General features: G+C 32.4%; 1 protein-coding gene across 1 annotated transcript; it reads right to left on the bottom strand.

Moving 5' to 3' along the window:
- Nucleotides 1-7,461: 7,461 nt before the first annotated feature.
- On the bottom strand, nucleotides 7,462-8,803 carry LOC112022704 (uncharacterized). Its single transcript, XM_024055324.2, has one exon. The coding sequence runs from the start codon at nucleotides 8,226-8,228 to the stop codon at nucleotides 7,689-7,691; it is 540 nt and encodes a 179-aa protein (XP_023911092.1). The 5' UTR covers nucleotides 8,229-8,803; the 3' UTR covers nucleotides 7,462-7,688.
- Nucleotides 8,804-26,667: the final 17,864 nt, after the last annotated feature.

Below are 26,667 nucleotides of genomic sequence, written 5' to 3'. Positions count from 1 at the left end.
CCGTATATTATTAATAGACCCAAAAAAATAAAAAATAAAAAACTAGGCAAAAATGCAAATTGCATACTTTAAGAGTCCGTTTGGATATAACTTATTTTGCTGAAAATTAAAAACATTGAAGCAAAATAATTTTTAAATGTGTAAATAGTACTGTGAGACCATTTTTAATATTTTTTCTGAATAAAGTGATTGTAGGTCTCGTGAACAGTGCACAATGTTTCCTGCACAGTCTAATCCACGTGCATAAACAGTGTGGGTTACTGTTCATAAGCCTAAATGCACTGTTCATGTCTCATGAATAATGCAAGAGGCGCTGAAAAAAAAAAAAAAAAAATGCAAACGCAAGGGGAGAGACGCGCATCCAAACACTCACTAAGTTTAACAAAAATCAATTGGAGTTTTCTAACTTTACTTTCGTTCAATTTGAGTCCTCTAAGTTTTAAGGATATTCAATTAAGATCTCTCCATCAAATTTTCTTAAATGTTGTAGTTAAGTGTCCAAATTTTAATTCATTTTTTCTTCAAATTTTTTTAAATAAAAAAAAATCCAATTAATTATTAAAAAAATCAAATATATATTTTTTTAATTTTAATAAAATTGATGGAGAAGTTTTAATTGAATAATTTGAAACTTAGAATTCACTTTTCTCCCTCCCAATAGCCCACTCTCTAACAAGTCAAGAATCTGAGATCAAACTAATTAGGTCCATTTTCTAAAGTGAGTAATTTCTATGATAGGATTTCCTTTTGAGGTTACCCACATTGGAGATTGGTTCCCCTTTTTTGGACTTGAATCTGCTGAAGACTCAAGCCCATTCTTTTAGCTAGCTAATCTTCTTTTCCTTTGCCATGGTTGATTAAAAAACTAACGTGACTTCTTTTTGCTATTAATCTATTCCTGCTATAATTACGTTATCATACTTTCCATTTGTGGAACTGTTCAAGTATTATTGTTGTCAGTAGGAAATATTTTAGTTAAGATGTTTTAGTTATCCTGTTGTATTATGTCTTTCCTGCTATAACATTTTGTAATAGTATTTCCTGCCATGAGCACGTGACATGCTCAAGATTCCTACCCGAGCTCTAACTTGCGTACAAGCTGGCCTAAGGTGAGTTTCAATTAGGCCAGTTCCAACTCTCCTACCCCAAAATCATAGGGTCATAGTATGGCAGGAACAATCTAGCCCAAGACACAAAAAAACCACCACAAAGAGATTTGGTTGTTTTTAACGAGATTATTCTTTAATTTTCATAATGTTATTGTTTTGCTTCAAAATACAAAAATCTACTTTATCTATTTTACCATTTCACTTTACAAAACACTTAATATTAATTGTTTTATTTTAGCATTAAACACAAAAAATAATATAAATAACACAATGAAATAATATATCCATTACAATAAACAACAACCACTACTACCAACACAATAAAATAATATATCTTTTAATAAATTTTTTTGTTTTTAGCATGTGAACTACAAATGCGAACACACAATGATAGCTATGCGTTGTAGCTCAATAGCCAAAAAATTTAGCTTTTCCTCCACTGATGCAAGAGCATTTTGTTATATTTCATTAGTAAATTTAGCATTTTAGTAATTTATCTCTACTCATTCTAATAATTATGAACAAGATTTCCTCTTTTCAATTTCGAGAAAGATTCTTTCGCTTTCCTTTTAATTTGTTTTTGTTTAGGATTGTCGTTGTCGATTGTGAAAATTGCCTTACCCTTCAAAAAGGGATAAAAAAGAGAGGAAGGGAAACTTATGGGTAACAAAACAATAAAAAGAGAGATGACGATTATTAGTTAAGGAAGGAATCCAATAGAAAACCAAATTTGATTGAATCTAGCACAGGTTATAGCATCAAATTCCCTTGATACCAAAATAAACTATCATGAACTGCTCTAATTTCTAAAATAAAATGGCAATGAGTTGGACCACCATTTTTAAAATTTCTAAATTAGTTTACCAACTCATATATGAGCTCACCAGAATCTACAATTAATTATTAAGTTGAGAATATTATGATTCTCAAAAAAAAAAAAAAGTTGAGAATATTATGAAATTGTTGATTTGTTATGTACTTTTTTTTTTGGGAATAAGGACTGTTGTTGAATTTTAACACCCCAAAAAGCCCACTACTCCATTTGTTGTTGGACAATAACACAACACATGTATAAAACCGTTTTTAAGTAGGAAGGCCCATGCAGGAAAGATACCCACATAACATACGCCATCCAACACAACAGCATCACTTTATGAGGAACATCATCGAGATTGGGTACCAAATAGCTCAGCTGGGTCGCGGGTAACGAACGAGTACCTGCTTCGTCCCTGGCCCGATGGGTTCAGGTTTTTCCCGACCCGATAAGGAATTTGGGGATGAGGGTTTTTTTTGTTGTCGATGGATTAGGTACCTGACCTGACCCGTATATTATTAATAGACCCAAAAAAATAAAAAATAAAAAACTAGGCAAAAATGCAAATTGCATACTTTAAGAGTCCGTTTGGATACAACTTATTTTACTGAAAATTAAAAACATTGAAGCAAAATAATTTTTAAATGTGTAAATAGTACTGTGAGACCATTTTTAATATTTTTTCTAAATAAAGTGATTGTAGGTCTCGTGAACAGTGCACAATGTCTCCTGCACAGTCTAATCCACGTGCATAAACAGTGTGGGTTACTGTTCATAAGCCTAAATGCACTGTTCATGTCTCATGAATAATGCAAGAGGCGCTGAAAAAAAAAAAAAAAAATGCAAACGCAAGGGGAGAGACGCGCAGCCAAACACTCACTAAGTTTAACAAAAATCAATTGGAGTTTTCTAACTTTACTTTCGTTCAATTTGAGTCCTCTAAGTTTTAAGGATATTCAATTAAGATCTCTCCATCAAATTTTCTTAAATGTTGTAGTTAAGTGTCCAAATTTTAATTCATTTTTTCTTCAAATTTTTTTAAATAAAAAAAAATCCAATTAATTATTAAAAAAATCAAATATATATTTTTTTAATTTTAATAAAATTGATGGAGAAGTTTTAATTGAATAATTTGAAACTTAGAATACTTAATTGGGAGAAAATTGGCATATAGCGCCAATTTTCAAACATATTCATTAGTTAGCATTGTTTTCAAACTAATTAGCAAACTAACATCTCGAGTTTGTTAGACTTGATTTCACTATAGCAACTCGAGTCTTACAAACTTGAGTTCCATGTGAACTCGACTCTTTAACACTTGATTTCTGTAAAACAAAAACAGAATCACGAAGCAACAAACCCAGTGAAATCAAAACAGTAACATGAAGCAACAAACCCAGGCTCCAAGCAGTGAAACCAGGTGGCAATCGAGATTGGGATGAGGTTTGAACCCAGGCGGTAATCAGGATCAGGATGAGGTGGTGGTGCGTTTGTTGGGTTTGGTTTTGTAGGTTTTGAATGGGGTGTTTTTTGGGTTTAGGTTTGTTCTTGCTGGTGAAGACCTGTGAAGGATTTGAAGGTGAGACCTAGAAGGATGCTATATAGTCCTGTGAGAAATTGAAGGTGAGAGTGAAACCTGAAGCTCACACGTGAGGAGCTGAAGTTGTTCATGAATTTTGTTCTTTTAGTTTTGTTTTGAGGAACTCGAGTTTTTAATACTCAATTTCAACTTGCCAACACATGGAAATCGAATTTTCAAGACTCGAGTTGCTACAGTGAACTCGAATCTGGGAGACTCGAGATGTTAGTTTGCTAATAAGTTTGGAAACGTGCTAACTAACAAATATGTTTGAAAATTGGTGTTATATGCCAATTTTCTCCTACTTAATTGAATGTAAACAAAATTAGAAAATGCACATTGAATTTTTGCCAAAAATAACTAAAAGATTCAAAAAATTAAAAGATTATGAACTTAATAATCCCCGAGTGTTTGAAACTTTGAAACCCTAAAAGACCAACAGCCTCATAGTTGCATTGGTAGGGTTAACTAAACCCTTATTTAATCTTACCGCGATTAGGGAAAAGGACCAATCGCCTCTTAGGATCATTGGAAGGGTTAACTATAAATACAGTTTTAGGTTACGGAAGATGGAGACTATCAGTAGTATCACTCAGACTCAGGCTTGGACTCACTAAACTCAGGCCTAGAAGAATACACGTACCCACTGTAACCCACCACATTCAGGTCCACCTCTTCTTTAATCTCTCTTTCATCTATCTTTGGAGGCTCCTAGCGTGTGATTTTGTTGAAAACTGATATTATATTCCATTATTTTTTTTGGTAAAATTCGACTTTCATAAACTAATTAACCATAACTAATAGATGTTTGAGGACAGCTACTCTCACAGTACAAACCCAAATTGTCATAAAATAAAAGAATGCAAATGTACAAAGCCGGATTATCAAAAATAACAAAAGTCTTGGTAAATTGCAGGTCCTTTCCTAACTAAGGCATTTACACATTTGTTAGCTTCATCATTATTATGACTTTAGTTTATGTTTTTAGTTCTGCTTAATATATTAGCTTATAAGTTTGGTGGATATCCTTCGTGGATGCATCCTAGTTTCGATACTATAATAAAATGATACTGATGTTTCTTTTCTGAGTATTGGATGGGCTGCGGCTTTGGTCCTTTACTTCTAAGCATGGTTGTCATGGGAATAAAAGTAAGGTATTGAAGGCAGTTCCTTAGAACCATTATCAAATAATTACACTATTTTAGTAAAAAGTTAAATGCTGCCGTGCAATGTTGTCTTGGTGTGGTTTGGCTCTCCTTTTTTTAGGTACACTTTAGCAAAAAGTAAATCAATGAAAATAAGCTATATCAAACAAAATAAATCAATGAAAATAAGATATATCAAACGAATGCTAACTAATTTAATAAGATAGATTGAATTGGAATGCTTATGGAATTTTTCGATGGGTTTTTGTGCGAACTAGATTAGAATATATATATTTTTTATAGGCACCAAAATTTTTATTAAGAGACTATATCATATAAAGAAAGGCATGAAGTAGTATAAACAACAACAACAACGAAGTTTTAGTTCCAAAATTTTAGAGTTGGCTATGAATTCTCAACAATTATATTACTTTTGGCATTGAATAATTATCTATCTAAATTTATGCTCTCTGATAATTCCCTAATTGACATATCAATTTTTTTTTATTACTTCAATTAATGTTACTTTTGGCATTTCTCTCCCTTTTTTTTGGTATCATTGACTAGGATCAAATCACTATTTCTTGCCAATTCATTACTCACTCTCCGTTGAATATGTTAAAACCATCTTAAGAACTATCCCTATCTTTAAGTAGATATCCTCATTTTGACTCTTATCTTTCCATGTATTCCTGCTTATCCATTTTAACATTCTCATTTCAGCTACACTTATTTTACGGATATATTACTTCTTAACAACCAAACATTTGGTGCCATACCATAAAGCATAGTTGGTTGTATAGCAATCTTATAGGTATTCAACGGTTACACAATACTCCTATATGCTTCTCCACTTAATCCAATCTGCTCTTATCCTATGATTTATATCCTCTTTGATCTCTCAATCTTTATAAATTATTGATCCAAGATATCATAAACTCTTGCTGTTTAAAATCTCTTGATCATCAAGTCTTATCACTTCTTTGTCTCTATTTCTACATATATTAAATTTACATTCCATGTACTCTGTTTTATTCATGCTTAAACAAAAGTATTTAGATTCTAGGCATCTTGCCAATTTCTAACTTGGCATGAAATAGACAAAGAATTACAAAATATACAAGAGACCTTACAAAGAGATACAGACTCAATAAAAATAGAAATGGAATCTCTATTTGCGAGTCCCCAAACACGTACCCAAATCAAACAAAGTGCCCAACAAAATAAGTTTAGAGTTGGTTTATTATTTTCTCCAAATCTTCAAACATTCGCCAATTATACTCTTTGCAACTTTGTCAAAGAGTACCAACCGGACTAATAATGAACCTCATAAGTGGTTGGAGTTGGAATATATTTAATTGTCCTTTCCAATACGTACCCATTTTCCATCCGGACCATCCCCAATCCTCAATTCGTCATTGAAATCTCTTTTGAAAGCATATATGCTCACCATGTGTATGAAGGCCAATGCCACAAGGAAGCATCCAAAAAGTTTCCACGTGAAATAAAGAGGAAGGCTACTCACTTTCAAATCTAAGGTGAAAACTTTAAAAATTCTTTCTTCTCACACAAAATTATTTAAGTTTTACTAACATCTCCTTTTGAATTCATAATTGGTTAATCCAATCAATCTAAGTAAGATTATACCAATTTTAATTAAAAAAAATCTTAATCCTAACACAGCACGTTTATTAAGTGGATTAGCATGACACAAGCCATGCAACAGACTTAATAAGATGATTATGTAGGGTTGGCCATATAACTAAGGTTAGCGACATCTATACTTATAAACTAAAAGGACAAGTCAAATTACAATTTAGACTTTTCATAATCACTTATAAAATTAAGATATACACTTAATAAACACCCAAGGTGGGACTAAACATACGCCCCACATAACAAACTCATCAATTTATACCAAAAACGACACTTACTCTTCGGTTAAGGGGTTTTTTTTTCTTTTTGGGGTAAACTTAGGTTAAGGTTTGAGTTCTTGAATTCTTTTTAGAAGTCATTATTTTAGGCGATTTTGTTAGGAGTATCATTAGAACATCACACTCACGGTTCAAGTGCAGTTAGTGCTGTTCAAAAAAGAAAAAAAAGTGCAGTTTTTGGTCCATTGGATTCCCATCCATCCCACCACACAATCAAATTATTAGCACGTGGTTCAGATATAAGGCACGTGACTAATTAAATTATTACACTCTGATTATTCGTTGTATAACAAATTCTATTTGAGAGTTGTTAACTTGTACTAGTTAGTTTGTTAGTCTGATTAGGCTTTTTTTTTTTTCTTTTTTCTTTTTTTTTTTCTTTTTTTTTTTTTAATTTTTTGTTGTTGTTGAGAAATTTTTTTTTTTTTCTTTTTTCTTTTTTTTTTTCTTTTTTTTTTTTTAATTTTTTGTTGTTGTTGAGAAACTTGTATAATTAGGCTCTAAAGCCTCAGTTAGTGATTGAGCTAGTTAGATATTTTATGATTGCTTGACTACTCGATTTTCTCTTGCAACCTCTTTCTTTTTTTTTTAATGATAAAATTGGTAAGAACTAAAAAGGCATTGGAGAACATTTTCTTTGGCACAGAAGGCCCAATTTACCCCACATCATATCACAATGCCCTATGAACTAATATTAATATATAAATAAAATCTGGCCCTTCTTATAAAAAAAATGTTATTATTCTTTTTATAGAGAATACATCTGTAAAATGCTAAAATTGACCTATAAAAAAAAATTGCTAAAATTGGTAAGAACTAAAGAGGCATTGGACAATATTTTCTTCCGCAAAAAAAGCACAATTGACTCCACACCATACCATAAGGAAGAGCAGCTCATTAGATAGATTAATTAATCACTAAAAACATACATTATAATTAACAAATCTAGAACTGCTAGTGTTACATACCCAGCCCTAAAAAAAAAAAAGTTTCAAAAAAAGCCTACAGGAATTCTGAATTTGAAAACCCATCTCCCCAAAATCAAAATCCCTACATCACAAACCAACCCCATCAAAATTCAAATTTAAAATCAGAAACCAAACCCATCTAAGTATTCATTAAATCACCCTCATTATTCCTCCTCACAAGTGCAAAGTAGCCCAAAACAGCACAAACAGCAGCCACAACATTCCCCTCTTTCAACAAAATCTTGAGCAGAAACCCAACAATTTCCTTAGTAATCGTCCTTCCTTCCACAACTAAATCCCTCTTTGGCTTCCCAAAGAAAGTCAATAAAACAATAATTGTGATCCATGTGACCAAAGTGGCAGGAACCATCACTGCAAGGGCTGCAACCATTGAAAGCATCCCAAATACTGCCCCAAGAAGCACAGAGGCATAAAGGGCAGGCCACCCAGATGAAGAAAAAGAAGAAGAAGAAGATGGCTGGGAGTGTGATTTGTACCAAGAAAGTATAGATTCAAGGAAATTCCATGAACAAGTTAAAAGGATGCCATAAACTGTAACAAAAATACATACCCATGTTCTCCTTTTGCTCATAACCCTAAGAAGTAACATGTACGATGATGATGATGATGCTGATGCTTGTGTTGGTGAAGTGGGTATTGTTTCTTGGTCTTCTTCCATGTTTTCTGCAACTGAAAAAAGCTTTGATATTTCTCAAATTTACTATGTGGGTGTGTTTTCTAATTTATTTGATTGTTGGTTTTGGGTAAATAGGTACTAATCCGTGTCAGTCTCTGAGAGAATAGATGATGAGAAAAGTAGATAGAATAAGGTCGGTGAGAAATGAAAGGCGCGTGGATTGTACCTTCGGTTTCATTCAATGGGGTTGGGGTGAACGTGCGTGCACGCGCTAGGAAGGAAAGTGATGGGTTTGTGATTATTCTGGGATACATATAGATTCCAGGTAAAAGGTAAAAATCAATGTCTTTGTGTAGAAACTAGAAGTCTAGAAGTGAGAATGACACTTGGGCTCTTCTTCCATTGTTCAGCTCTGTGATTTTGGGCTTTCTGTGTTGTTCTTATATAACAGTTTTGGTTCTTTTGAGTGTAGAAATGGGCAAAGCACATCGGCTTAAAACCTTCGGACCAAAAGTCCCAATTGGGGACTGTCCTTTGACTCCTTTTGGTGATTCCTTCGGTCTCAACTGGTTTCTTATTTTAGTTGCTAATCTCTAACTTAACTTTACACCTCCCAGATTCTATTGAAATTTCTGAGCACGCCAACCCTTTTTTTTTGGGCATTAATTAGGAAGGAATTTGGAATTGCTGAGTGAATGTGAACTTGTCCAAAAAAAAAAAAAAAAGAAAAAGAAGAAGAAAAGAATGTAAACTTGTCACACGTGAATTTGACAAAAACTTTTTTTTTTGTTGAGAATATGACTGGAACTTTGTAATTATCTTAGTTCATACATGATATTTCTATTTTTTTTTAATGAACGATATTTAATATTTCTATCTTGTTGTGCGTGTTGACTAGTGTGTTTTATTTCTATCATGTAAATGGTGGGCTCAAGTCTGTCACACCTTATTAGCCCACAAAATAGTCCATCACATCTAGAAACTAGAGAAGAGACTACAACCTTTCTCAAACAAAAAAAGAGAAGAGACTACAACTTCTTGACCCACCGTATGAAGACAAAAAAACATTGCAAAAAAAGGGGGGATTTCTTGGTAGTTTGGGCCCTCCTCTTCTGTTTCATCGTAAAAAACTGATATTTTTCATCAAAAAGAATAAATAAACGTCTCTACTCTCTACTCTCTACCCTCTCCGTTCCGACCCTTCTCAAGTATCCTTTTTTTTTTTTTTTTTTGAAAGGAAGTATGCTAATTTCTTGTATTATAAAACTATGTGAAATGTCATGTAACGGACTAATGTTTTACATTATGATATACATAATTATGATAAATAGTTAAGAGCCTTATAACTTGTAACTTGTCACTTGTTGATACCTGTTCTTTCACAAATTCAAGCCCAACAAGACAAGGCCTAATCAGTACAAAGGGGATCCTCCAAGAAGAGTAAAACTTAGGCTTAGCACGGCCTAAACACCAAGAGAAGAGAATAAAGCCCAAAAAGGGTCTTCTGCAAAACGATATGGGCATGTTGGAATAAATTGGGCCTAGGGCCCTTTGAACCTATTAGAGAATATTAGGCCCACAACGGTCCAATTTCCTTTTGTATAAAAGGATAAGATCAAACCCTTCCCTCCAATAGAGGCATGATGAAAGAGAAAAAGAAGAAGAACGAGAAACGTGTGATTGGGAGTGGAACAAAAATCCTCAAGATAGTTAAGCAAGGTAAGGTTGAGGCTTCGCCCTTATGTATACCAACCATGCAATAGGAGTGAGGTTCATGATTGGTGATAGGCCAAGAATGTATTGACCCCTTGTGATGAATTAACCAATTAATTAAGTCAAGTTAATTAATTAATTAATTCAATTAACATACAATACGCATGGTAGCATAAACAAATCACCAGCTAAGTTAATATGCAACGGAAAATAAAGTTGGCATTGTGATTTGTTTACGAATGGGGAAAACTTTCAAGGCAAAACCCCACTAAGTGATTTTAAGGTCACTACTCCCAAGAATACACTATTATCACAACAAGCGGTTACAAGTAAAGGAATCTCAGTACCTTATACCAACTTACAGTTGAACTCTTACCAAATTGGATTTGTTTTGTAGTGACAATCTCTTCTTTTCAATGCACAGCTCTAGTACGTGACTAAGCAATCGATGCACGAATCTAAGTACGTGACTAACCACTAACTTGAGAAGGATGTTGGCTGTAAAGTTCATTAGTTCATCAATACGATGAAGATCACGAAGCTCCTTGGTTACAAAACCCTACAACATACAAGGCAGCAACTTCTTCAAGAGAAAGATGAACTAGGGCTTATGTCTCCGGTCACAATATGCTTGTGAAAAACTTTTGCATTAAGTTGCATTCACTTTCATCAGCTGTGACAACCCTTAAAATAATCCTTATATATGTTTAAGGTTGTGAGAAAAGAAAGCCTAAACAAATATACATGGATTGGTGTGAAATCAGATCTGAAAAACTAATTTTCGTAAATCTCGATAGATAGGTTATCTATCGAGCAGTTGACGAGCATCGGGCTGAAGATCCCTTTTCAACTCGATAAATGCTATCTATCGAGCTTTAAAATCCAGCACTTCTTCACTTATTTCTTAAACAGATTTGCATAGCTTTAACACTTGGACTTGAACTCTTGTTCCTTGAAGTATTAAACACATCTTAGATCTAGCCAATTACAAGTAAAGTGCATTTTGTCAAAGGATTAGCCAATTCTAGATGACATATGTTCCTAACATAATTCACATATGTCCTAACAATTGGTAAGGCTCAGAGGGAATGATTTAATGAAAGGGGGAAAAACCTTAATTTTGGCATCCTGCTGAGACCTCTTTTAAGAGGTGCTTTGCTAAGAAAACATCTTTACCATAAATGAAAGAGTCAAATGGGAGTCATGTAATGTATGCTTGAAAGTGTAAACAAACAACATTTATGAGCCCTAACACCATTTTGCGGAAGATTGAGGTAGGTGGTGCAAGCTGCAGCAGATTGATACTTAACCAAAAATTGGAGCTTATTTGTCACACGGCCAAAATCAAGACTCCCATAGTGGGATGCCTAGTATTCGTATCAGTAGTCAGTAGGTAGTGCGAAGGGGAGTTGAGTGACCATAACAGGCAAAAGAGTAAAAGAAACTCCCCAAGCTTAGCTATGAAAAGAGGAGTAATGCCCATGAATAGGCAGCGTGAAAACCGAGGTGGATATAAGAGGAAATTGATAAGGAAGGAAGAGAAAAAGTGGAGAGTGACCTAGGAGAGAGAAAGAAGATTTATAATATTATGGCAAGAACATAGATAGTTAGTATGCATCACTAAAGGCATCTTTCCCTCCCTCATAAAAAGTCATGCCATCTACAAACCTTCTAATCATTAGGATGACTATCTTGATTCACGTTCCAAACCCCACAATTTTACAGTCCTTAGTTGGCAGTATGGTTGTGTGAGTTGGGCTGAGATTTTATTTCATATCTTGCAGTGTGCATTTTTATTTATAATCACGTATATTAGTATATTTATTCGCTCCCTTGATTATGTGGACTAATAGAACTTGAGCTAACAATTATTGGGTTGTCTATATATATATATATATATATATATTGTTCTATGTCTAGGGGTGTGTTGTTTTGTGCATAGACTGGTTTGCAAGGCCTATCCTACATAGAGAACCATGCCCAACTCCCCCAACATTAAAAAGCCTTAGCTTTAGTCCACAAACAACATAAAAATGGTAACTACATAACTCAAATAATACTTTCTGATGTTTCTAATGGAGACATTCATGATTCAAATCCCTCATCTCTTGTGATAACTATAGATTTAACTTTTTTTTATTAAAAAAAAAAAAGAAGAAAAACTCATTTTATAAGCATTTGAGGGATTTCTTATATAATTTTTTTTTTTAATGCTTGGAGTGCAACAAAAAGGTATTCCTTGCCTACTACTTATTGTCATTCCAACGGCATCACCTTAAGGACAAGGTGCTTAGAAGGGGGATGGTTTGATAGGAAACCAACAGCTACCTAGTGCCTACTACTTTGTAAATCATTTGCTGACTGCTACTTTACATATTGTTGCTTGCTACCTTGTAAGTTGCATGATAGTGTTGTAGATATTAAGGTTGTGTACAAGTTGTTGTGTGCATAAGTGTATCAAGAGAAGAGACATGTTGGATGTGTGCAAGAGTGTACATGGAGATTAAATGTAACTGTAATTGATCCGTTTCTTGCCCATATGTATAATTGATGTAGCATGTGCTCAATCAGAAGCATATTAGGTTGTTAGGAAGTTGTTTCCAGCCATTTGGCAATCATATTGAGAGTTAGTTATGATATTATTGGTTTTTGAACATGGCTAACACTTGTTTAAATAGGTTGTTCCCTCTGTTAGGACATATGTGGTTCACTTGTTAAGAACATATGTCATTATTTTATGTAATTGGCTAATCTTTTGACAAAACGTACTTTACTTGTAATTGGGTAGTTCTAGATGTTTTTAATACTTCAAGAAACTGTGTTTCAAGATCAAGTATTGAAGTCATCAAGTCTGTCTAAGAAACAAGCTGAAGAAGTGCAAGTTCATTAAAGCTTGACAGCTAGCATGTGTCGAGGTTTAGAAAGCTGCTCAAGCCTATGTGCTCGACCCCTGCTCAACACCTCCTATCTGTCGAGGTTTATGAATTTTAGAATTTTGATATGATTTTCTTGGAATCCGTGAATGTGTCTTTAGGCCTTCTTTTCTCCTAACCCTAGACATATAGAATTATTGTTTTAAGGGCCGTCAAAGAGTACACAAGTTGCACAAGTATTGAGAAAAGTCTGTTCAAGCAAATTGTGACTGGAGACAAAGTTTTGCCTTAGTTCATCATTCTTGAAAAAAGTTGCTATGTATGTACATCTTTGGGTCTTGTGACCAAGCATCTTCTTAATTTTTATCGTGGATGAACTGAAGAACTCTGCAGCCAACAATTCTCTCTAGTTGGTGATCGAAGTCGCGTACTGGGATCTGCGCAATTGGTTAGTCACGTACTTGGGAGCCATGCATCAAAAGGGAAAATTGTCACTACAGAACAAGTCCAATTAGGTATTGGGGTAAGGGTTCAATTGTAGGTTGGTATAAGGTACTGGGATTCCTTTACTTGTAACCGCTTGTTGTGATAATAGTGAAATTTCGGGAATGGTGACATGAAAATCACCCAGTAGGGTTTTTGCCGTCAGCTTTTCCCTATTTGTAAACAAATTATTGTGTTATTTCTTTTCTGCTGCATAATTAGTTTATTGGTGATTTGTTTGTGCTACTACGCGTTTGCATGTTAATTAACTTAATTAATTTACTTGACTAAATTAATTGGTTAATTTATCACAATGGGTCAATTTGTTTTTGGCCTATCACCCTCTTTTACTATCATTAAGTAGAATAATAACCAAGTTCTACTCTCTTAGTTCTCAATTCTTTGTCTTTTTATTGGAGGCCTAGCTCCCTTAAAGTAGCTAATCCTTAGACTAACTCACAATTTTTAACATTTGGTATTAGAGTCACTCTCTTGCCACCATGGCAAAAACAAGATCACTTTCGTAAGTCAATGATTAGATTGCTTCCTTTAAAGTAATTTCACCACTACAACAACTCCAAAATTTTTCACAAGCCAATTTTGTAGCTTCAAGTTCTAAAACCATCATTAGAGCAAAGTTGAAATTAAGTAAAAAATCTATCATGTGGTGGTTTGCTCCCAACAACCCTGGGATAATTTGGCCAAAGCCCCCAATTAATTTGTATTTTGGGTTGGGTGTAAACCACAATAGGAGGTCCCAGAAATGGTTTGTATAGTAATGGGTGAAGTCCTAGTAGTACCCTACTACTGGGTTGCTTAAGATTCAACCCAACTGAGGAGGCTTTCAAATAGCCAAGTTCCCTTTCTGAATTCCTATAAGGATTCCTCTATCCCCAAAACTACGTTCTCCCTTTTCTTTCATGTGTTTCTCCTCAATTTTTGTTCTAACCCCTATTTCGATTTCCCTTCCCCTTTTTATACCCTCATCTTAATAGAGCCCTCATGATGGTGGAATATTCCACATGTGTGTGGACCCCTCCACCCTTGGGACCTAAGTGGAACTCTGAGTCTATGCGACTATTCCTACTTCTCAAATCATTTACCAAAGGTAGGGTTCGAAATTCTGCCATATCCTCGGTGGAGGCAAGTTCTCATTGGTAGGTTCTTTCGAGGTGATGCATCCCTAATCATGTTTCACTTGGTTAGTGGATTGTAATTGGGCTGACTTGATCTTAGATGGGCTAGACCTGATTTGGGGATGGGCCTCCCTTTTTACCCCTACTACATATCACATACAACAACAAAATATGGGTAAGAACCTAAATCGTAGCTCCATGATTCATATTCTTTGAAATCATGAACATTAAGAGAACCTTTCTTCAGTTTACCAAACCTTTATATCCAACCTAATCTCAAAAAAACAATAGCCTAATTCCATAAAATCTAAGTTGTTTCACCAAGCACACCCTTCCATAACAGATTGTCATAATAAAAATTTGTAGCAAATTTTTGCTAAAAATTGTTGGTGCAATAATAGGAATTTAAGCCCCAAGATTCAATGTATTAAAAAAAAAGCCTTAAAATTCATATTATTTGACCTGTAAAATCCAAGATTCCATTTCTCCACTTTTATACAACCTTTAGGACACATTAAACCCCCACAAATCCAACATTAAGATACAAAATACTTTATCTCATTCATAATAAAGGCATTGCTACCATGAAGCCAATCAATGTGCATACAAATTAGCTAGGATGGGAGCCAATCAAGTAGTTGACTTCATTTTGTATGACAGATTGTTTGGTTGAAACATGACTTTTTTGTATTCCTCATACACCCTACTATAAATACGCTTATACCCACGAAATGTAGAGAGTTTCTAGAGAGAATTTTCAGAGAGAAGCCTTAGAGAAAAGCAAGATTGACTCATCTACAATCTTTACCATTTGATTCTCTAAATTTCTCTACTCTCACCTCTCCGTTGACATATCCTTAAGAGGTACATTTAGCCAAATCCTTATCTTATCATACTCATATCAGTGGTGCTTGGGAAGTAGTTTAGAAGGGACCAATTCATTTTGGTTGATGCAATGGGCGATTGCAGGATCTGGTAAACTAGAAAAGACAAGGTTCGACGTAAACCTGTTGGAGCAAGAAGTTTGGAGGGCTTAGGTGCACTGGGTAGATTAGGCTTGGAGGGTCTTCTACTATTCATATATCCCAATTTTATTCTCTAGTGGATTATTAACTGCTTGGAGGGTGGCGGTGAGGTTTTTCGCCGAGTATTTCGGTTTCCTCTTTGATAACACATCGTCATGTTATCTTTGTGTTTGCATCTTTCTTCTCTTTCTCTTTACTTTTTAATTACTGCTATGTTGGTTATTAATTATGGTTTATAGTGTGTTACCAATTTGGTTATAGCTTATATTTCATTTTCCACACATATATTGTTTGATTATAAGCTTGTGTTGGTATTTTTAATTTTGGGGTCTAGACGTTCATAGGTGTTTTACACACTATTTGAACTTTTGATTGGTATCAGAGCGGGTGCACTTGCTGAGGTTTAATTACCGAAGTGCGATCCTTGACCCCTGTTAAGATGGATCGGTCTTAATCTCTTAATGCTCCTCCATATTTTGATGGAAGCAACTGTACATTTTGGAAAGTCCGCATGAGGGCATTCCTATGTTCAATCGATGAGAGTGTTTGGGATGTTGTAGATATAGGGTGGACTAGGCCGGAGGCTGCCTAATCCATATGGGATAAAGCAGCTCTTGCACATATGTTGTTTGATTATAATCTTGTGTTGTTATTTTTAATTTTGGGGTCTAAACATTTATAGGTGTTTTACACACTATTTGAACTTTTAATTGGTATCAGAGTAGATACACTTTAATTACCTAAGTGCGATCCTTGACCCCTGTTGAGATGGATCGGTCTTAATCTCTTAATGCTCCTCCATATTTTGATGGAAGCAACTATGCATTTTGGAAAGTCCGCATGAGGGCATTCCTATGTTCAATCGATGAGAGTGTTTGGGGTGTTGTAGATATAGGGTGGACTAGGCCAGACGCTGCCTAATCCATATGGGATAAAGCAGCTCTTGTAGTAGCTAACGCTAACAGTAAAGTTTTAAATGCAATTTTCTTGTGGTGTTTCTCCTGATGAGTTCCATGGGATTTCTCATGTCACGATGTCCAAAGAGGTGTGGAAAATTTTGGAAACAACTTATAAGGGAACTAAAAAGGTGAAGGACACCAAGCTGCAAATGCTCACCACACGCTTTGAAGAGCTGAGGATGAGCGAAGATGAGTCTTTCAACTCATTCTATGGGAATCTAAATGAGGTGGTAATTGGGAAGTTTAACTTTGGGGAAAAGATGGATGACTCCAAGATTGTAAGAAAAATTCTTCGATCACTATCAGAAAGCTTCCGTGCAAAGGTTACTGCTATTGAAAAGAGCAAGGACCTTGATGACATCAAAGTTCAAGAACTTATTAGCTCACTTCAGATCTATGAGCTTTCTCTACCGTCACAAAGGAAGAGCAAGTCACTTGCTCTAAAGACAATTAATGAGAGAATAGAAGCTCATGACTCATCGGATGAGGATGAGGTCAAAAAAGATGTGGCATATCTTGTGAAGAACTTTCGAAAGCTTTTGAAGTTCAAAAAGAATGGAAAGTTTGCTGAGAAAGAAAAATTCCCAAATTCCTGGAAGGAGAAAAAGGATTTCAAGTAGAAAGAATGCAACGGTTATGGACATCTCAAGAAGGAGTGTCCAAACTATTTGAGAGGGAAGGGTAAAATGTATGCCACCACTCTTAGTGACATCGATTCCTCTGATTTAGATTCAGAAGAAAGCTGTGATGGAGAGGGAAACTTCTCTGCATTCATGACCATTGCTCCTGTGGAATCTTCAAATGATTTGAGTGTGTTAGTGGTAAGATCTTGGTAAGCACACTAAATTAGAGTCAATGGGGATAGTAGAAGAATCTGATGATGAGAAAGATGAAAGAATAGTGAGACTGCAAAAGACCTACAATTCCCTACTTGAGAAGACCGATGAATATGCAAAAATGGTGAACAGCCATTAAGAAAATGAAGAGAGCAAAGCAAGACTACAAGAGTCTTTTAGTTTGATACAAGGAGACTAAGTGTGAAGTCGAGACGCTGAATGAAGAGCTGACCAAAGCCTACACAAAGATAAAATTTCTTGAGCTTGAAGTGATTCAAGCAAATGCTAAAGTAAAGCGGTTTTCCTCCAAGAAGCTTGATGAAGTGCTTGCTCATCAAAAACCTTTCTCCGACAAGAGTAGATTGGGATACACTGGAGAGAGTAGTTCGAGTGTCAAAGTGTCCAAGGATATGAAGCTTGTGAAAGCTAAAGAACCAATGGTGGAAATCACTATTGTTGAGAAAGTGAAGGCGGAGAAGAAGTGAGCTTAGAGAGCTTTTGGGTACAAAACCCAAGATCTACAAAAGAGGCACAACATGCACTCTAATATCTCTCTAAGAAACCTTATAAAAACGTGCTTAGGGTTTCCTTTATATACTAGAAGAATTAGATTTGAAACTCTAATCCTTAATGGGCTTGAACTGCTGTTTGGACTTAATTCAAATTTTGCAGATACGATTCTCGAGCCTTACTTTCGATTGATCGAGCTTTGCAATTTTGCATAGTAAGTTTCTACATTCAGCTCGATTCAAGCTATAACAAATAAACTTTGCGCAAGTCTAAATCTAGACTTATTATTTTGATCATGGTTTGCCAACATATACAAAGTGAAGTTCTAATACATTTAGTCCTTAAAGTCTTAGAATCTAACAAAACCATCTAAAATAGACCTTTTTTACTGGAGACAGGTGTTGCATCTAACTTGTTCAAACTTGCAATTATTCACGTCCTCATTTAAGCTAAATCAATTAATAAATTTTGCTACAACATTGAAAATTTGAGAGAGAGAGAGAGAGAGAGAATTTCGATGCCTATAAACTTATTGTTACTTAAGGGATGCCTCATGTGATACGCAACTACATGATAAGTTCTTATCAAAATATTATAAAAACTTGTTCTTGTAGCTCTTGTGTTATAATTTAAAATAGTATTATGTTTGTTTTGTTTAGACCTCTGTACACTCAGATTGTTTAACCTAATTAGTTAACCAAGTTGATACTTAGGTTTATTATGAGATCTATGTTAAACACAAATAATCATATCATAAAGTGTGGAAATATAAAAAAGACAAGTGATATGATTATCCAGGAAAACCAATGAAACCAGCAATTTCAAGGTAAAAAATCTAGGGAGGATTTAACTTAAACTTTCCTCAAGATAACAAATTCACTATGATAGAATGAAAGTTTTAAAGTTGATTTTCTCCTTAAAATCTAAAAGCAACCTCTTCTAGTGCTTACGACCATGTGCAGCTCTGAATCCACAAATTCTTCTATCTAAATTTGTTGAACACAAACACCCACGTTTGTGACTCTGAAATCACACTCAAAACTTTAAATCATTAACTATGTATGATCTTGTAGTAGCAACTTTAGATCTACCAGTTCTAATAATATAAAGATGGAATTTCGGTAGTGACTTTGACAGGAGAAGACACAATACCTTTTAGATCTCACAAAAGCACCTCCAAAGTCATAACAAAACGTGCTTTAGAGTTTCCTTTAAATACTAAGAGAATTAGATTTGAAACCCTAATCACTTAATGGGCTTAATAGGTTGATGGACTTTAATTAAATTCTGTAGAAACGCATCTCGATCGGTGGAGCCTTCTTCTTGATCGGTCGAACTTGACATGTTTCAAATTCCTGAACTTGCAAATTCTGTATTCTTGTATTTTGACTTGTAGCACCTTGAGTATTGTCTAATCATACCTATAGACTTAGGAGTTTATATCTAGATAAGTTTGTATTCATGGATTACCAATTGCTCTAAACTTTTAGAACCTAAAATATTATATTTAAGAATTAGTTAACATTACATGTCATTGAAAAGAGAAAAAAAAAAAGAATTATTATGATTGATATAATTCAATATAAAAACAAATTGTTTGAACAAAATCACAAATCCTTAATTATTTTGATTAACTGAACTACATAATTACGGGTTCTATATTTTTTTTATTTGCATCTATTATTAAATTTTCTTTTGTATGATAATTGCTTTGAAGGGTTGTGATTAACAAAGTACAATAGAAAAGTCATATTTATTTTATTTTTTTAGTGGATATGTTTTTTTTTTTTGAATACTTCCATTGTCTTAGTCAAACACTCACTTTTAAAGTTGCATTAATTTTATATTTACTATTTCTAACACAATTTCTCTAATATACTTCTATATTTTTTTAATGGAATATTTTCTAATATAAAATGGGCATAAATAAAAAGCCATAAATTGAAATGTTTTTTTTTTTGGACAGACATAAATTGAAATGTTAAAAGAGTCAAGAGTGTGTGCATCAAAATAAGTACGAAAAGTGGCTCAAAAGTACTAGTGTGCTTACCATGATTGATCCCTTAAATAATCTTTGCATAGTTGCATGACTTGGTGTCTTATTCACAGGGCTCAACAAATTTAAATCTACTTCATTAATTCTAACTTTTTAAGCCTCTAGAGTTTAGATGCGTACACGAGGTGTTTATTGAGGTAGATGTGTAATATAATGTGTTGGGATAGTTGGAAAATATAGTTGGTGGTATAAGTAAGGCGAAATTATACTATTGATTCCTGAAGTTTACCTTATAAATGCAATTGATCTCTCAAGTTTCAAGTAATTGCTATTAGTCCATCAAGTTTTAAAAATAAGCGACATTAATCATTCTGTTAACTTCTATTAACAAAATAGTGACTTAATATTTTTCTTAATGATGTGACAATTTTTTTTAATGAAAAAATTACAAAATTTATTTTACAAATAAGAAACCCATTAACACAAAATTTTGTACCTAATCAAACCTAATGATTAGGTTTGGCTAATGACAAACCCAGTGCTGCTACGGCGTAGAACTTCAGGAGGACCAATGGCGAATTGGGTTTAATTGGCTAAATTAAACAAACAAACTAATGCTTGTTTCTTCAAGAGCTTCATTTTCTAGTCAAAATTCTCACCTGAAGCCTGATTCATCAACTCCACGCAGTTGTTGGTGAGCTGCCAAGTCAACGTCGTAGATTCGGTGGATATCTTATTTGAATCATGTAGACCAATTTATTTGGGGACAATTCTAATTTTAAAATTTTGATTAGTCATTTTTTCGTGATTAGTTTGTTTTGATTTCTTTGTATAAAGCCCATATTCATATTTATAGCTGAGCATCTAAGCCGCCGCCTTGTGGGGCGTCGCTGCCACTACCACCGCTCTTTGGCTCATCGTAGTTCCTTTCTATTTATATATTTGTTCTTGCAAACATACTTCACCTTTCAATATTTTTATATTTAAAGCTGAACACTGTAGTGGTGGAGGCCAATCTCCGATGAACCCACCCGTGCTCTTTCTTCTAATTTCTTGATTTTTTTTTTTAATAAATATTTTGGGGTTAATGGGTTTTTGACTTGTAAAATAAATTTTGCAATTTTTTATTAAAAAAATATTATATCATTAAAAGAAAATGTTAAGTCCCTATTTCGTTAGGGCCACAAAAGCAATATTATTAATTGTAATTAATAGAAGGACTAATATAATTCATTTTTTAAATTTGAGGAACTAATAATACTCACTTGAAATTTAAGGGATCGATTGCACTTATAAGATAAACTCCTGAGACTAATATTATAGTTTTGCCTATAATTAATATAAATAGACTGGAAAAAAAATTAAAAGAAAAAAATTTATAAATAAATAAACCTCCTGGCAGTCTAACCTAACTTTACAGCCACTATTAATATATATATAGCAAGGCTATTAATTAATCAATAATCTTCCCAATAGTCAAAAAAATCGTCCAACTACCAAGGTATGGGCATTTATTTAAGACTTAAGAGCCGTTTCTTTTCCAGTCCCCTGCCCCATTCAAAACAGATTACGGAAAATGCTTTTTTTTTTTTTTTTTGGGTTTCTCTTTTTTTTTTTTTTAGTTGAGAGATAAGCATAAAGTCTTCAATTTTTGGGTTTCTCTTTTTTTTTTTTTAGTTGAGAGATAAGCATAAAGTCTTCAAATCGTTGTTTTCATTGATGAAACAAATCATAATGTTTAAGACGTTTCATTTGGTTTAAGGTTTTTTTTTTTTTTACCAATGATTTAAAGTTTTTGTATTCCATTGTTGTCCATGTTGACCGTGCTTTGCAAGCACAATTCCATGATGATATTGAAGGTTAATACTTTTTTTTTTTTTGGAATAAAAAAGAAAATATTACCTGTTGTTATCTATTTGGAGCGATTATGATTATAATACAGCTTCCTTCTTATTGAGAAATCAATGAGAGGCCTAGACAATGGGTAATTATTCAATACTTTTGGAATACAATGATATGGTATTATGTCTTCTGCTATAATCTTAGACTCCACTAATTAAATTCATAGTAAGATTCACCATTCATTTGAGAAGATAGAACTTTAGTGACAGTTTGAAGGTTAATACTTTGTGTGTGTGTGTGTGCGAGAAAAAAAAAAAAAGGTTATAAGACTTCTTGTTATCTACTTGGTGTGATTATAGTAGCTTCCTTCTTATTGTGAAATTAATGTCGGAGGGGTTTAGACTAGTGGTAATTATTTAGCACTTTAGGAATATTGTGATGGGATACTCTCTTTTCTTACATAATATTGGGTTTCATTAATTAAAATTATGGTAGGATTTATTATTCATGTGAAAGGAGAGAATACTATGCCTTCTAGGGCGCTAGTGGTTTCAAGTAATAAAAAACAATAGTTCTATTTTTTATTATTATTTTTTTAAAAAATAATTGGATAATTACAAGCACAAGGAAGGGGGGATTCAAATAGTGTCTCTTCAGTCTCCTCTTAAAGGATAATAAGAGGAGAATAAGCAATGCCACTAAATTTCAAGATTTTGAAGGTAACAATCCTTAAACCCCTAACAAATTTACAACGTTATCCTAAATATTTAAATTAAGAGTTATTACCAATGGCATGGTCAAGATTTGACTTCAGGGAGGAAAAATATATAATTTACATATGTATGTCTCCATATACTCGTGGGCATATGTAATTTAAACACAACATGATAAGCACAATGCACACACATTATATATTTAATGACACTAAAAAGTAATTTGTACAATAAAATACTACTCACATAAATATTAAGTGATAATTTAATGTTAGATTAGCCAAAAAAAAAAAAAAATGGCATATCCATTCTATTGTATCTATTTTATTATTATTTTTTAAATTTAAATAAGTTGTGTTATAATTTTTTCCCATCAAAATTTTACTTTTAATTCTTATATAATGATTTTAGAAAAAATAGATAAACCATATGTACAACTTATATCAATTTTTGTTAAAGTCATAAATTAATAAACCAAAAAAATTTTAAAGCATACAGTAAGCATTTTGTGCATCTAAAATTTTAGAGTTTAACTTTTAAAAAAAATCAAATTATGAATTTTATTATATAAGTATATCCAAATTTTATTATACTTAATTTTATGAAACATAATAAGTTACTACATAAATAATTTAATGTCCTAACACTTTTGAAAGGTAACAATATTTTTTGTTTTTTTTTTCTCTTGAATTAAAATTTTTTTTTGGCTCTTTCTTTCCTTTTTTTTTTGTTTTTTATTTTATAAATTTTAACCCTAAAAAAATGATATAAAGGGATATATTTTTTGTTTTTTTTTTCTCTTGAATTAAAATTTTTTTTTGGCTCTTTCTTTCCTTTTTTTTTTGTTTTTTATTTTATAAATTTTAACCCTAAAAAAATGATATAAAGGGAAATATTTTCTTCATATCATATTATCATGTATTATATAATAAAAGTTGGACTCAGAAGGTTTTTTTTGTTCTTATCTTCTTCTCCTATAATTTCTAAGTTGATAAAAATTATAATTTGGTTACAATCCAAATTCTTCACCTAATCATTTTCTTATTATAATATATAAGTTAATAAAAAAATTTTAATTAAAAAAAATTGCAGTCGTAGTAGATGTAAAAAGTCCATCTAATTCTTATCCAAATTATCCTGATTTTTTTAATTAAACGAAAAAAGACCCATCTAATCTTTATTCAAATTATCCTTATTTTTTAAATTTAAGTTATATTACTACACGTAAAAAGAAAACAAAAACATTGTACACATAAAAAAAGGTTTATTATAAAATTCTATGGGTGCGGCTTATGTCCAGTGCTTCGGTGCACTGGAGCTGCACTGATTGTGACACGTGTCCATTTTTTGGACATGTGTCACAATTACAATGCGTCCAGTGCACTGAAGCACTGACGTAAGCTGTGCCCAAATTCTATTCAACTAACATTAGACTAACATTAGATTTTTTTGTTCATATCAACTTCTTTAATATGAAGTGTATATATATATTATTTGTCTAATTATATTAATTGTATTATGTTACACTAATTGAAATCTTTTTTTTTTTTTTAATAATAGAATGAAGACAGTGACAATATTATTTCAAGTAACATCATATGCATAATTGAAAAAACATACATCTTCCGAGTGAAAATTACTGCATACAATTTTCTTCTCTCGCAAACAAAACTTTACAGTATCTAGTCATTGAAATTGAAGGAAACGGACAATTACAGATAACAATGCTTCACCTATACTTTATTGATGAAGTTATAATATTATCATTAATACATAATGACATATTGCATCATATCGATTATAGAAAACAACAAAAAGAGGGACTAGGAATGGAAATGAAGTACCCAAAGAAACAATTTGTGTTGAAGTAAAGAAAATAAAAATTGTGAAGAAGTAATCACAATTGCACAAATAAAAATTATTCGGTTCTTTTTAAAACTACACACAATCTTTTTTTTACTTAACAAGAAAATAACTTTTGTATTTTTTCTGTTTTGCAGAGAAAAAAAAAAAAAAAGAAAGAGAAAGAAAGTGGAAGCTCAAATAGAATTGTTAGACTAATAGAGAACATATAAAATATTTTCATTCACTTTTAGTTTCTCAAATAAATCATGTATTATATAAGTTTATGTATAAACCGTATGGCAAAATTAGAACAAAGGCTTTATTTCTAAATAGTTCTATCTCCTAAAAGTGGTCAATTGTATGTTGCTTTGTCTAAAGATTTTATAAAAGAACAATGACAAAGAAGAATAAGGATAACACTAAAAACATAATGTACAAAGAGGTATACATAATGTACAAAGAGGTATTTCAACAATTTTCCAAAGGTAAAAACTACTTCTAACATTTTTTTAATCATTAATATATTGTTAACAATACTGCAAATCACTTTTATTGCAGATTCATACGTACAAAATTCATATGCAAATAGTTTGGTACATATATCTAACTACAAATAACATTAATTATAACAATTGGTATGTTAGAAGATAATTTTGTATTGTTGTGTTATCGTTTTATATTTGATGATTGTTATACCAATGCAATTTATTCCTTTCATTATATATAATTAATATTATTTGGTTATATAATATTATATATATATATATATGGGCATTTAACTAGTTTTTTCAATAATGCTTGATTGAAAAAAGAGTATTAAGGTATAGGGGGCTGACAACACCAGTATATAAACAGAATTCCCCCCACCCAACCCCCCCCCCCCCCCCCAAAAAAAGAAGCAAAATCAACAAGTAATTTAAGTAGTAATATTAACATATTTTTACGTGTCACAAAAATTTAGGTGACCCTTTCGGGAAAAAAAAAGGAAAAAGAAAAAAAAAAAGAGGTGACGGAAAATAAAGTTTCACACTTGTAGAAGTTGTTGTTGCTACTTGCTAATTGTTTACTTCCTTTTGTTTGAATATATGAGCAAAAAACAACTAGACTCTTCAATCTAGTTATACCAGGCCATCAAAGAATTAGGTCAGCTCGAATCCAGCCTGAATGCCTAATCAAAAGCAGGTCAAGTATACATGGATTGATCGAGTTTTTCTTTTTTGAAAAAAAGGGTATAGATTGAGGGTTTTTCAATACAAACCTGAGTTGACTTCAATCGAACTTGCTATTTTACTCATGAATTTGGAACAAAATAAACTTATATGGGTAAAGGATCTTTTGACCTAAGAAAAAGAATCAACCAAAATCTGAACCATTAACGTGCTAAAAGTGCTTCGAACAATAATTATTCACGAAACAACGAAAAACAATTCATAAAACCTTAATTGATTCGACCAAACCCGACTCTTTGATTTGTCTAAACATGATTTAGCAATAAGTCTACACATGACTTAATTTAGAGGCCATTGTTTCGTACAAGGCTTAGGTTGCCAAGCATAAATATTTAGGTTTAAATAATATTAAGAATAGTTGATTCTCAAAAAGAAAATAATTTAAGATAGTCACTTCATGAAGAGGCAATCGAATTAGGCTTAATTAGTGAGGTTTAGGTTTGGGAATTAAATCCCTAAAACTTTCACTAACCCAATCTCTATCCTCTCCAAGCATACATACAAAAGAATAATCACTTCACCAAAAAGAATTATAATATTACATAAAAAAAAAATTATTAAAAAAAAATTCGCTTCATAGAAACAATATTAAATAGTTAAACGGTATGATTTTAGTCCATTTTATTATGATTCAGCACAAGAAAAAAGCACTCTTATTCTGATGTCTCCAGTTTCCTAGCATGGTTAAAGCCTAAAGGCACAAATTGTCACATTTAATTCAAATATGTAAATGAATCTTTCCAAGAAACAAAGTCAAACTTTCAAAAATAAGACATAAGGAAATAAAGTCAAACTCTACATAATTATCAAGAATAGCAAACATCAATGTTAGTAAAATACAGTACATTATACGTACATATTACTAAAATACAGTACATTATTCCTAAAACTTAGGATTTTTTCCTCTTCATGATAAAAAAAAAAAAAATTACAGTTATTACTTATCTCTAAAATTTATCATTTTTTATTATTTAAAAAGTGAAAAAAATATTTCTAAATTATAATAGATGCAAATTATTAACCTTTACCTAAAAAAAATAGAAGAGTCTCTGAATACGTGCGTTAAAAGAATATATTTTTTCATATAAAAAATATTTTTTGTAGTTCCATATTTTAATATTTATGCTAAATATAAAATTTTCTACAGTTTAATTATAATCTTAAATTTTTATCTACTAAGTTTTTTCTACAATTTGAATGATTAGATTTTATTACCATATATATATATGATTCTAAACAAATAAAAGAGGATTTTATTACCATATATAATTTTAATGATTAGATTTTTATTACCATATATAATATGTATGTATGCATATTA

Source organism: Quercus suber, unplaced genomic scaffold (assembly GCF_002906115.3).
Source record: "Quercus suber isolate HL8 unplaced genomic scaffold, Cork oak 2.0 scaffold_184, whole genome shotgun sequence".
Classification (NCBI taxonomy): domain Eukaryota; kingdom Viridiplantae; phylum Streptophyta; class Magnoliopsida; order Fagales; family Fagaceae; genus Quercus; species Quercus suber.
The sequence above is the reverse complement of the archived record's forward strand: the minus strand, read 5'-3'. Positions and strand labels throughout refer to the sequence as shown.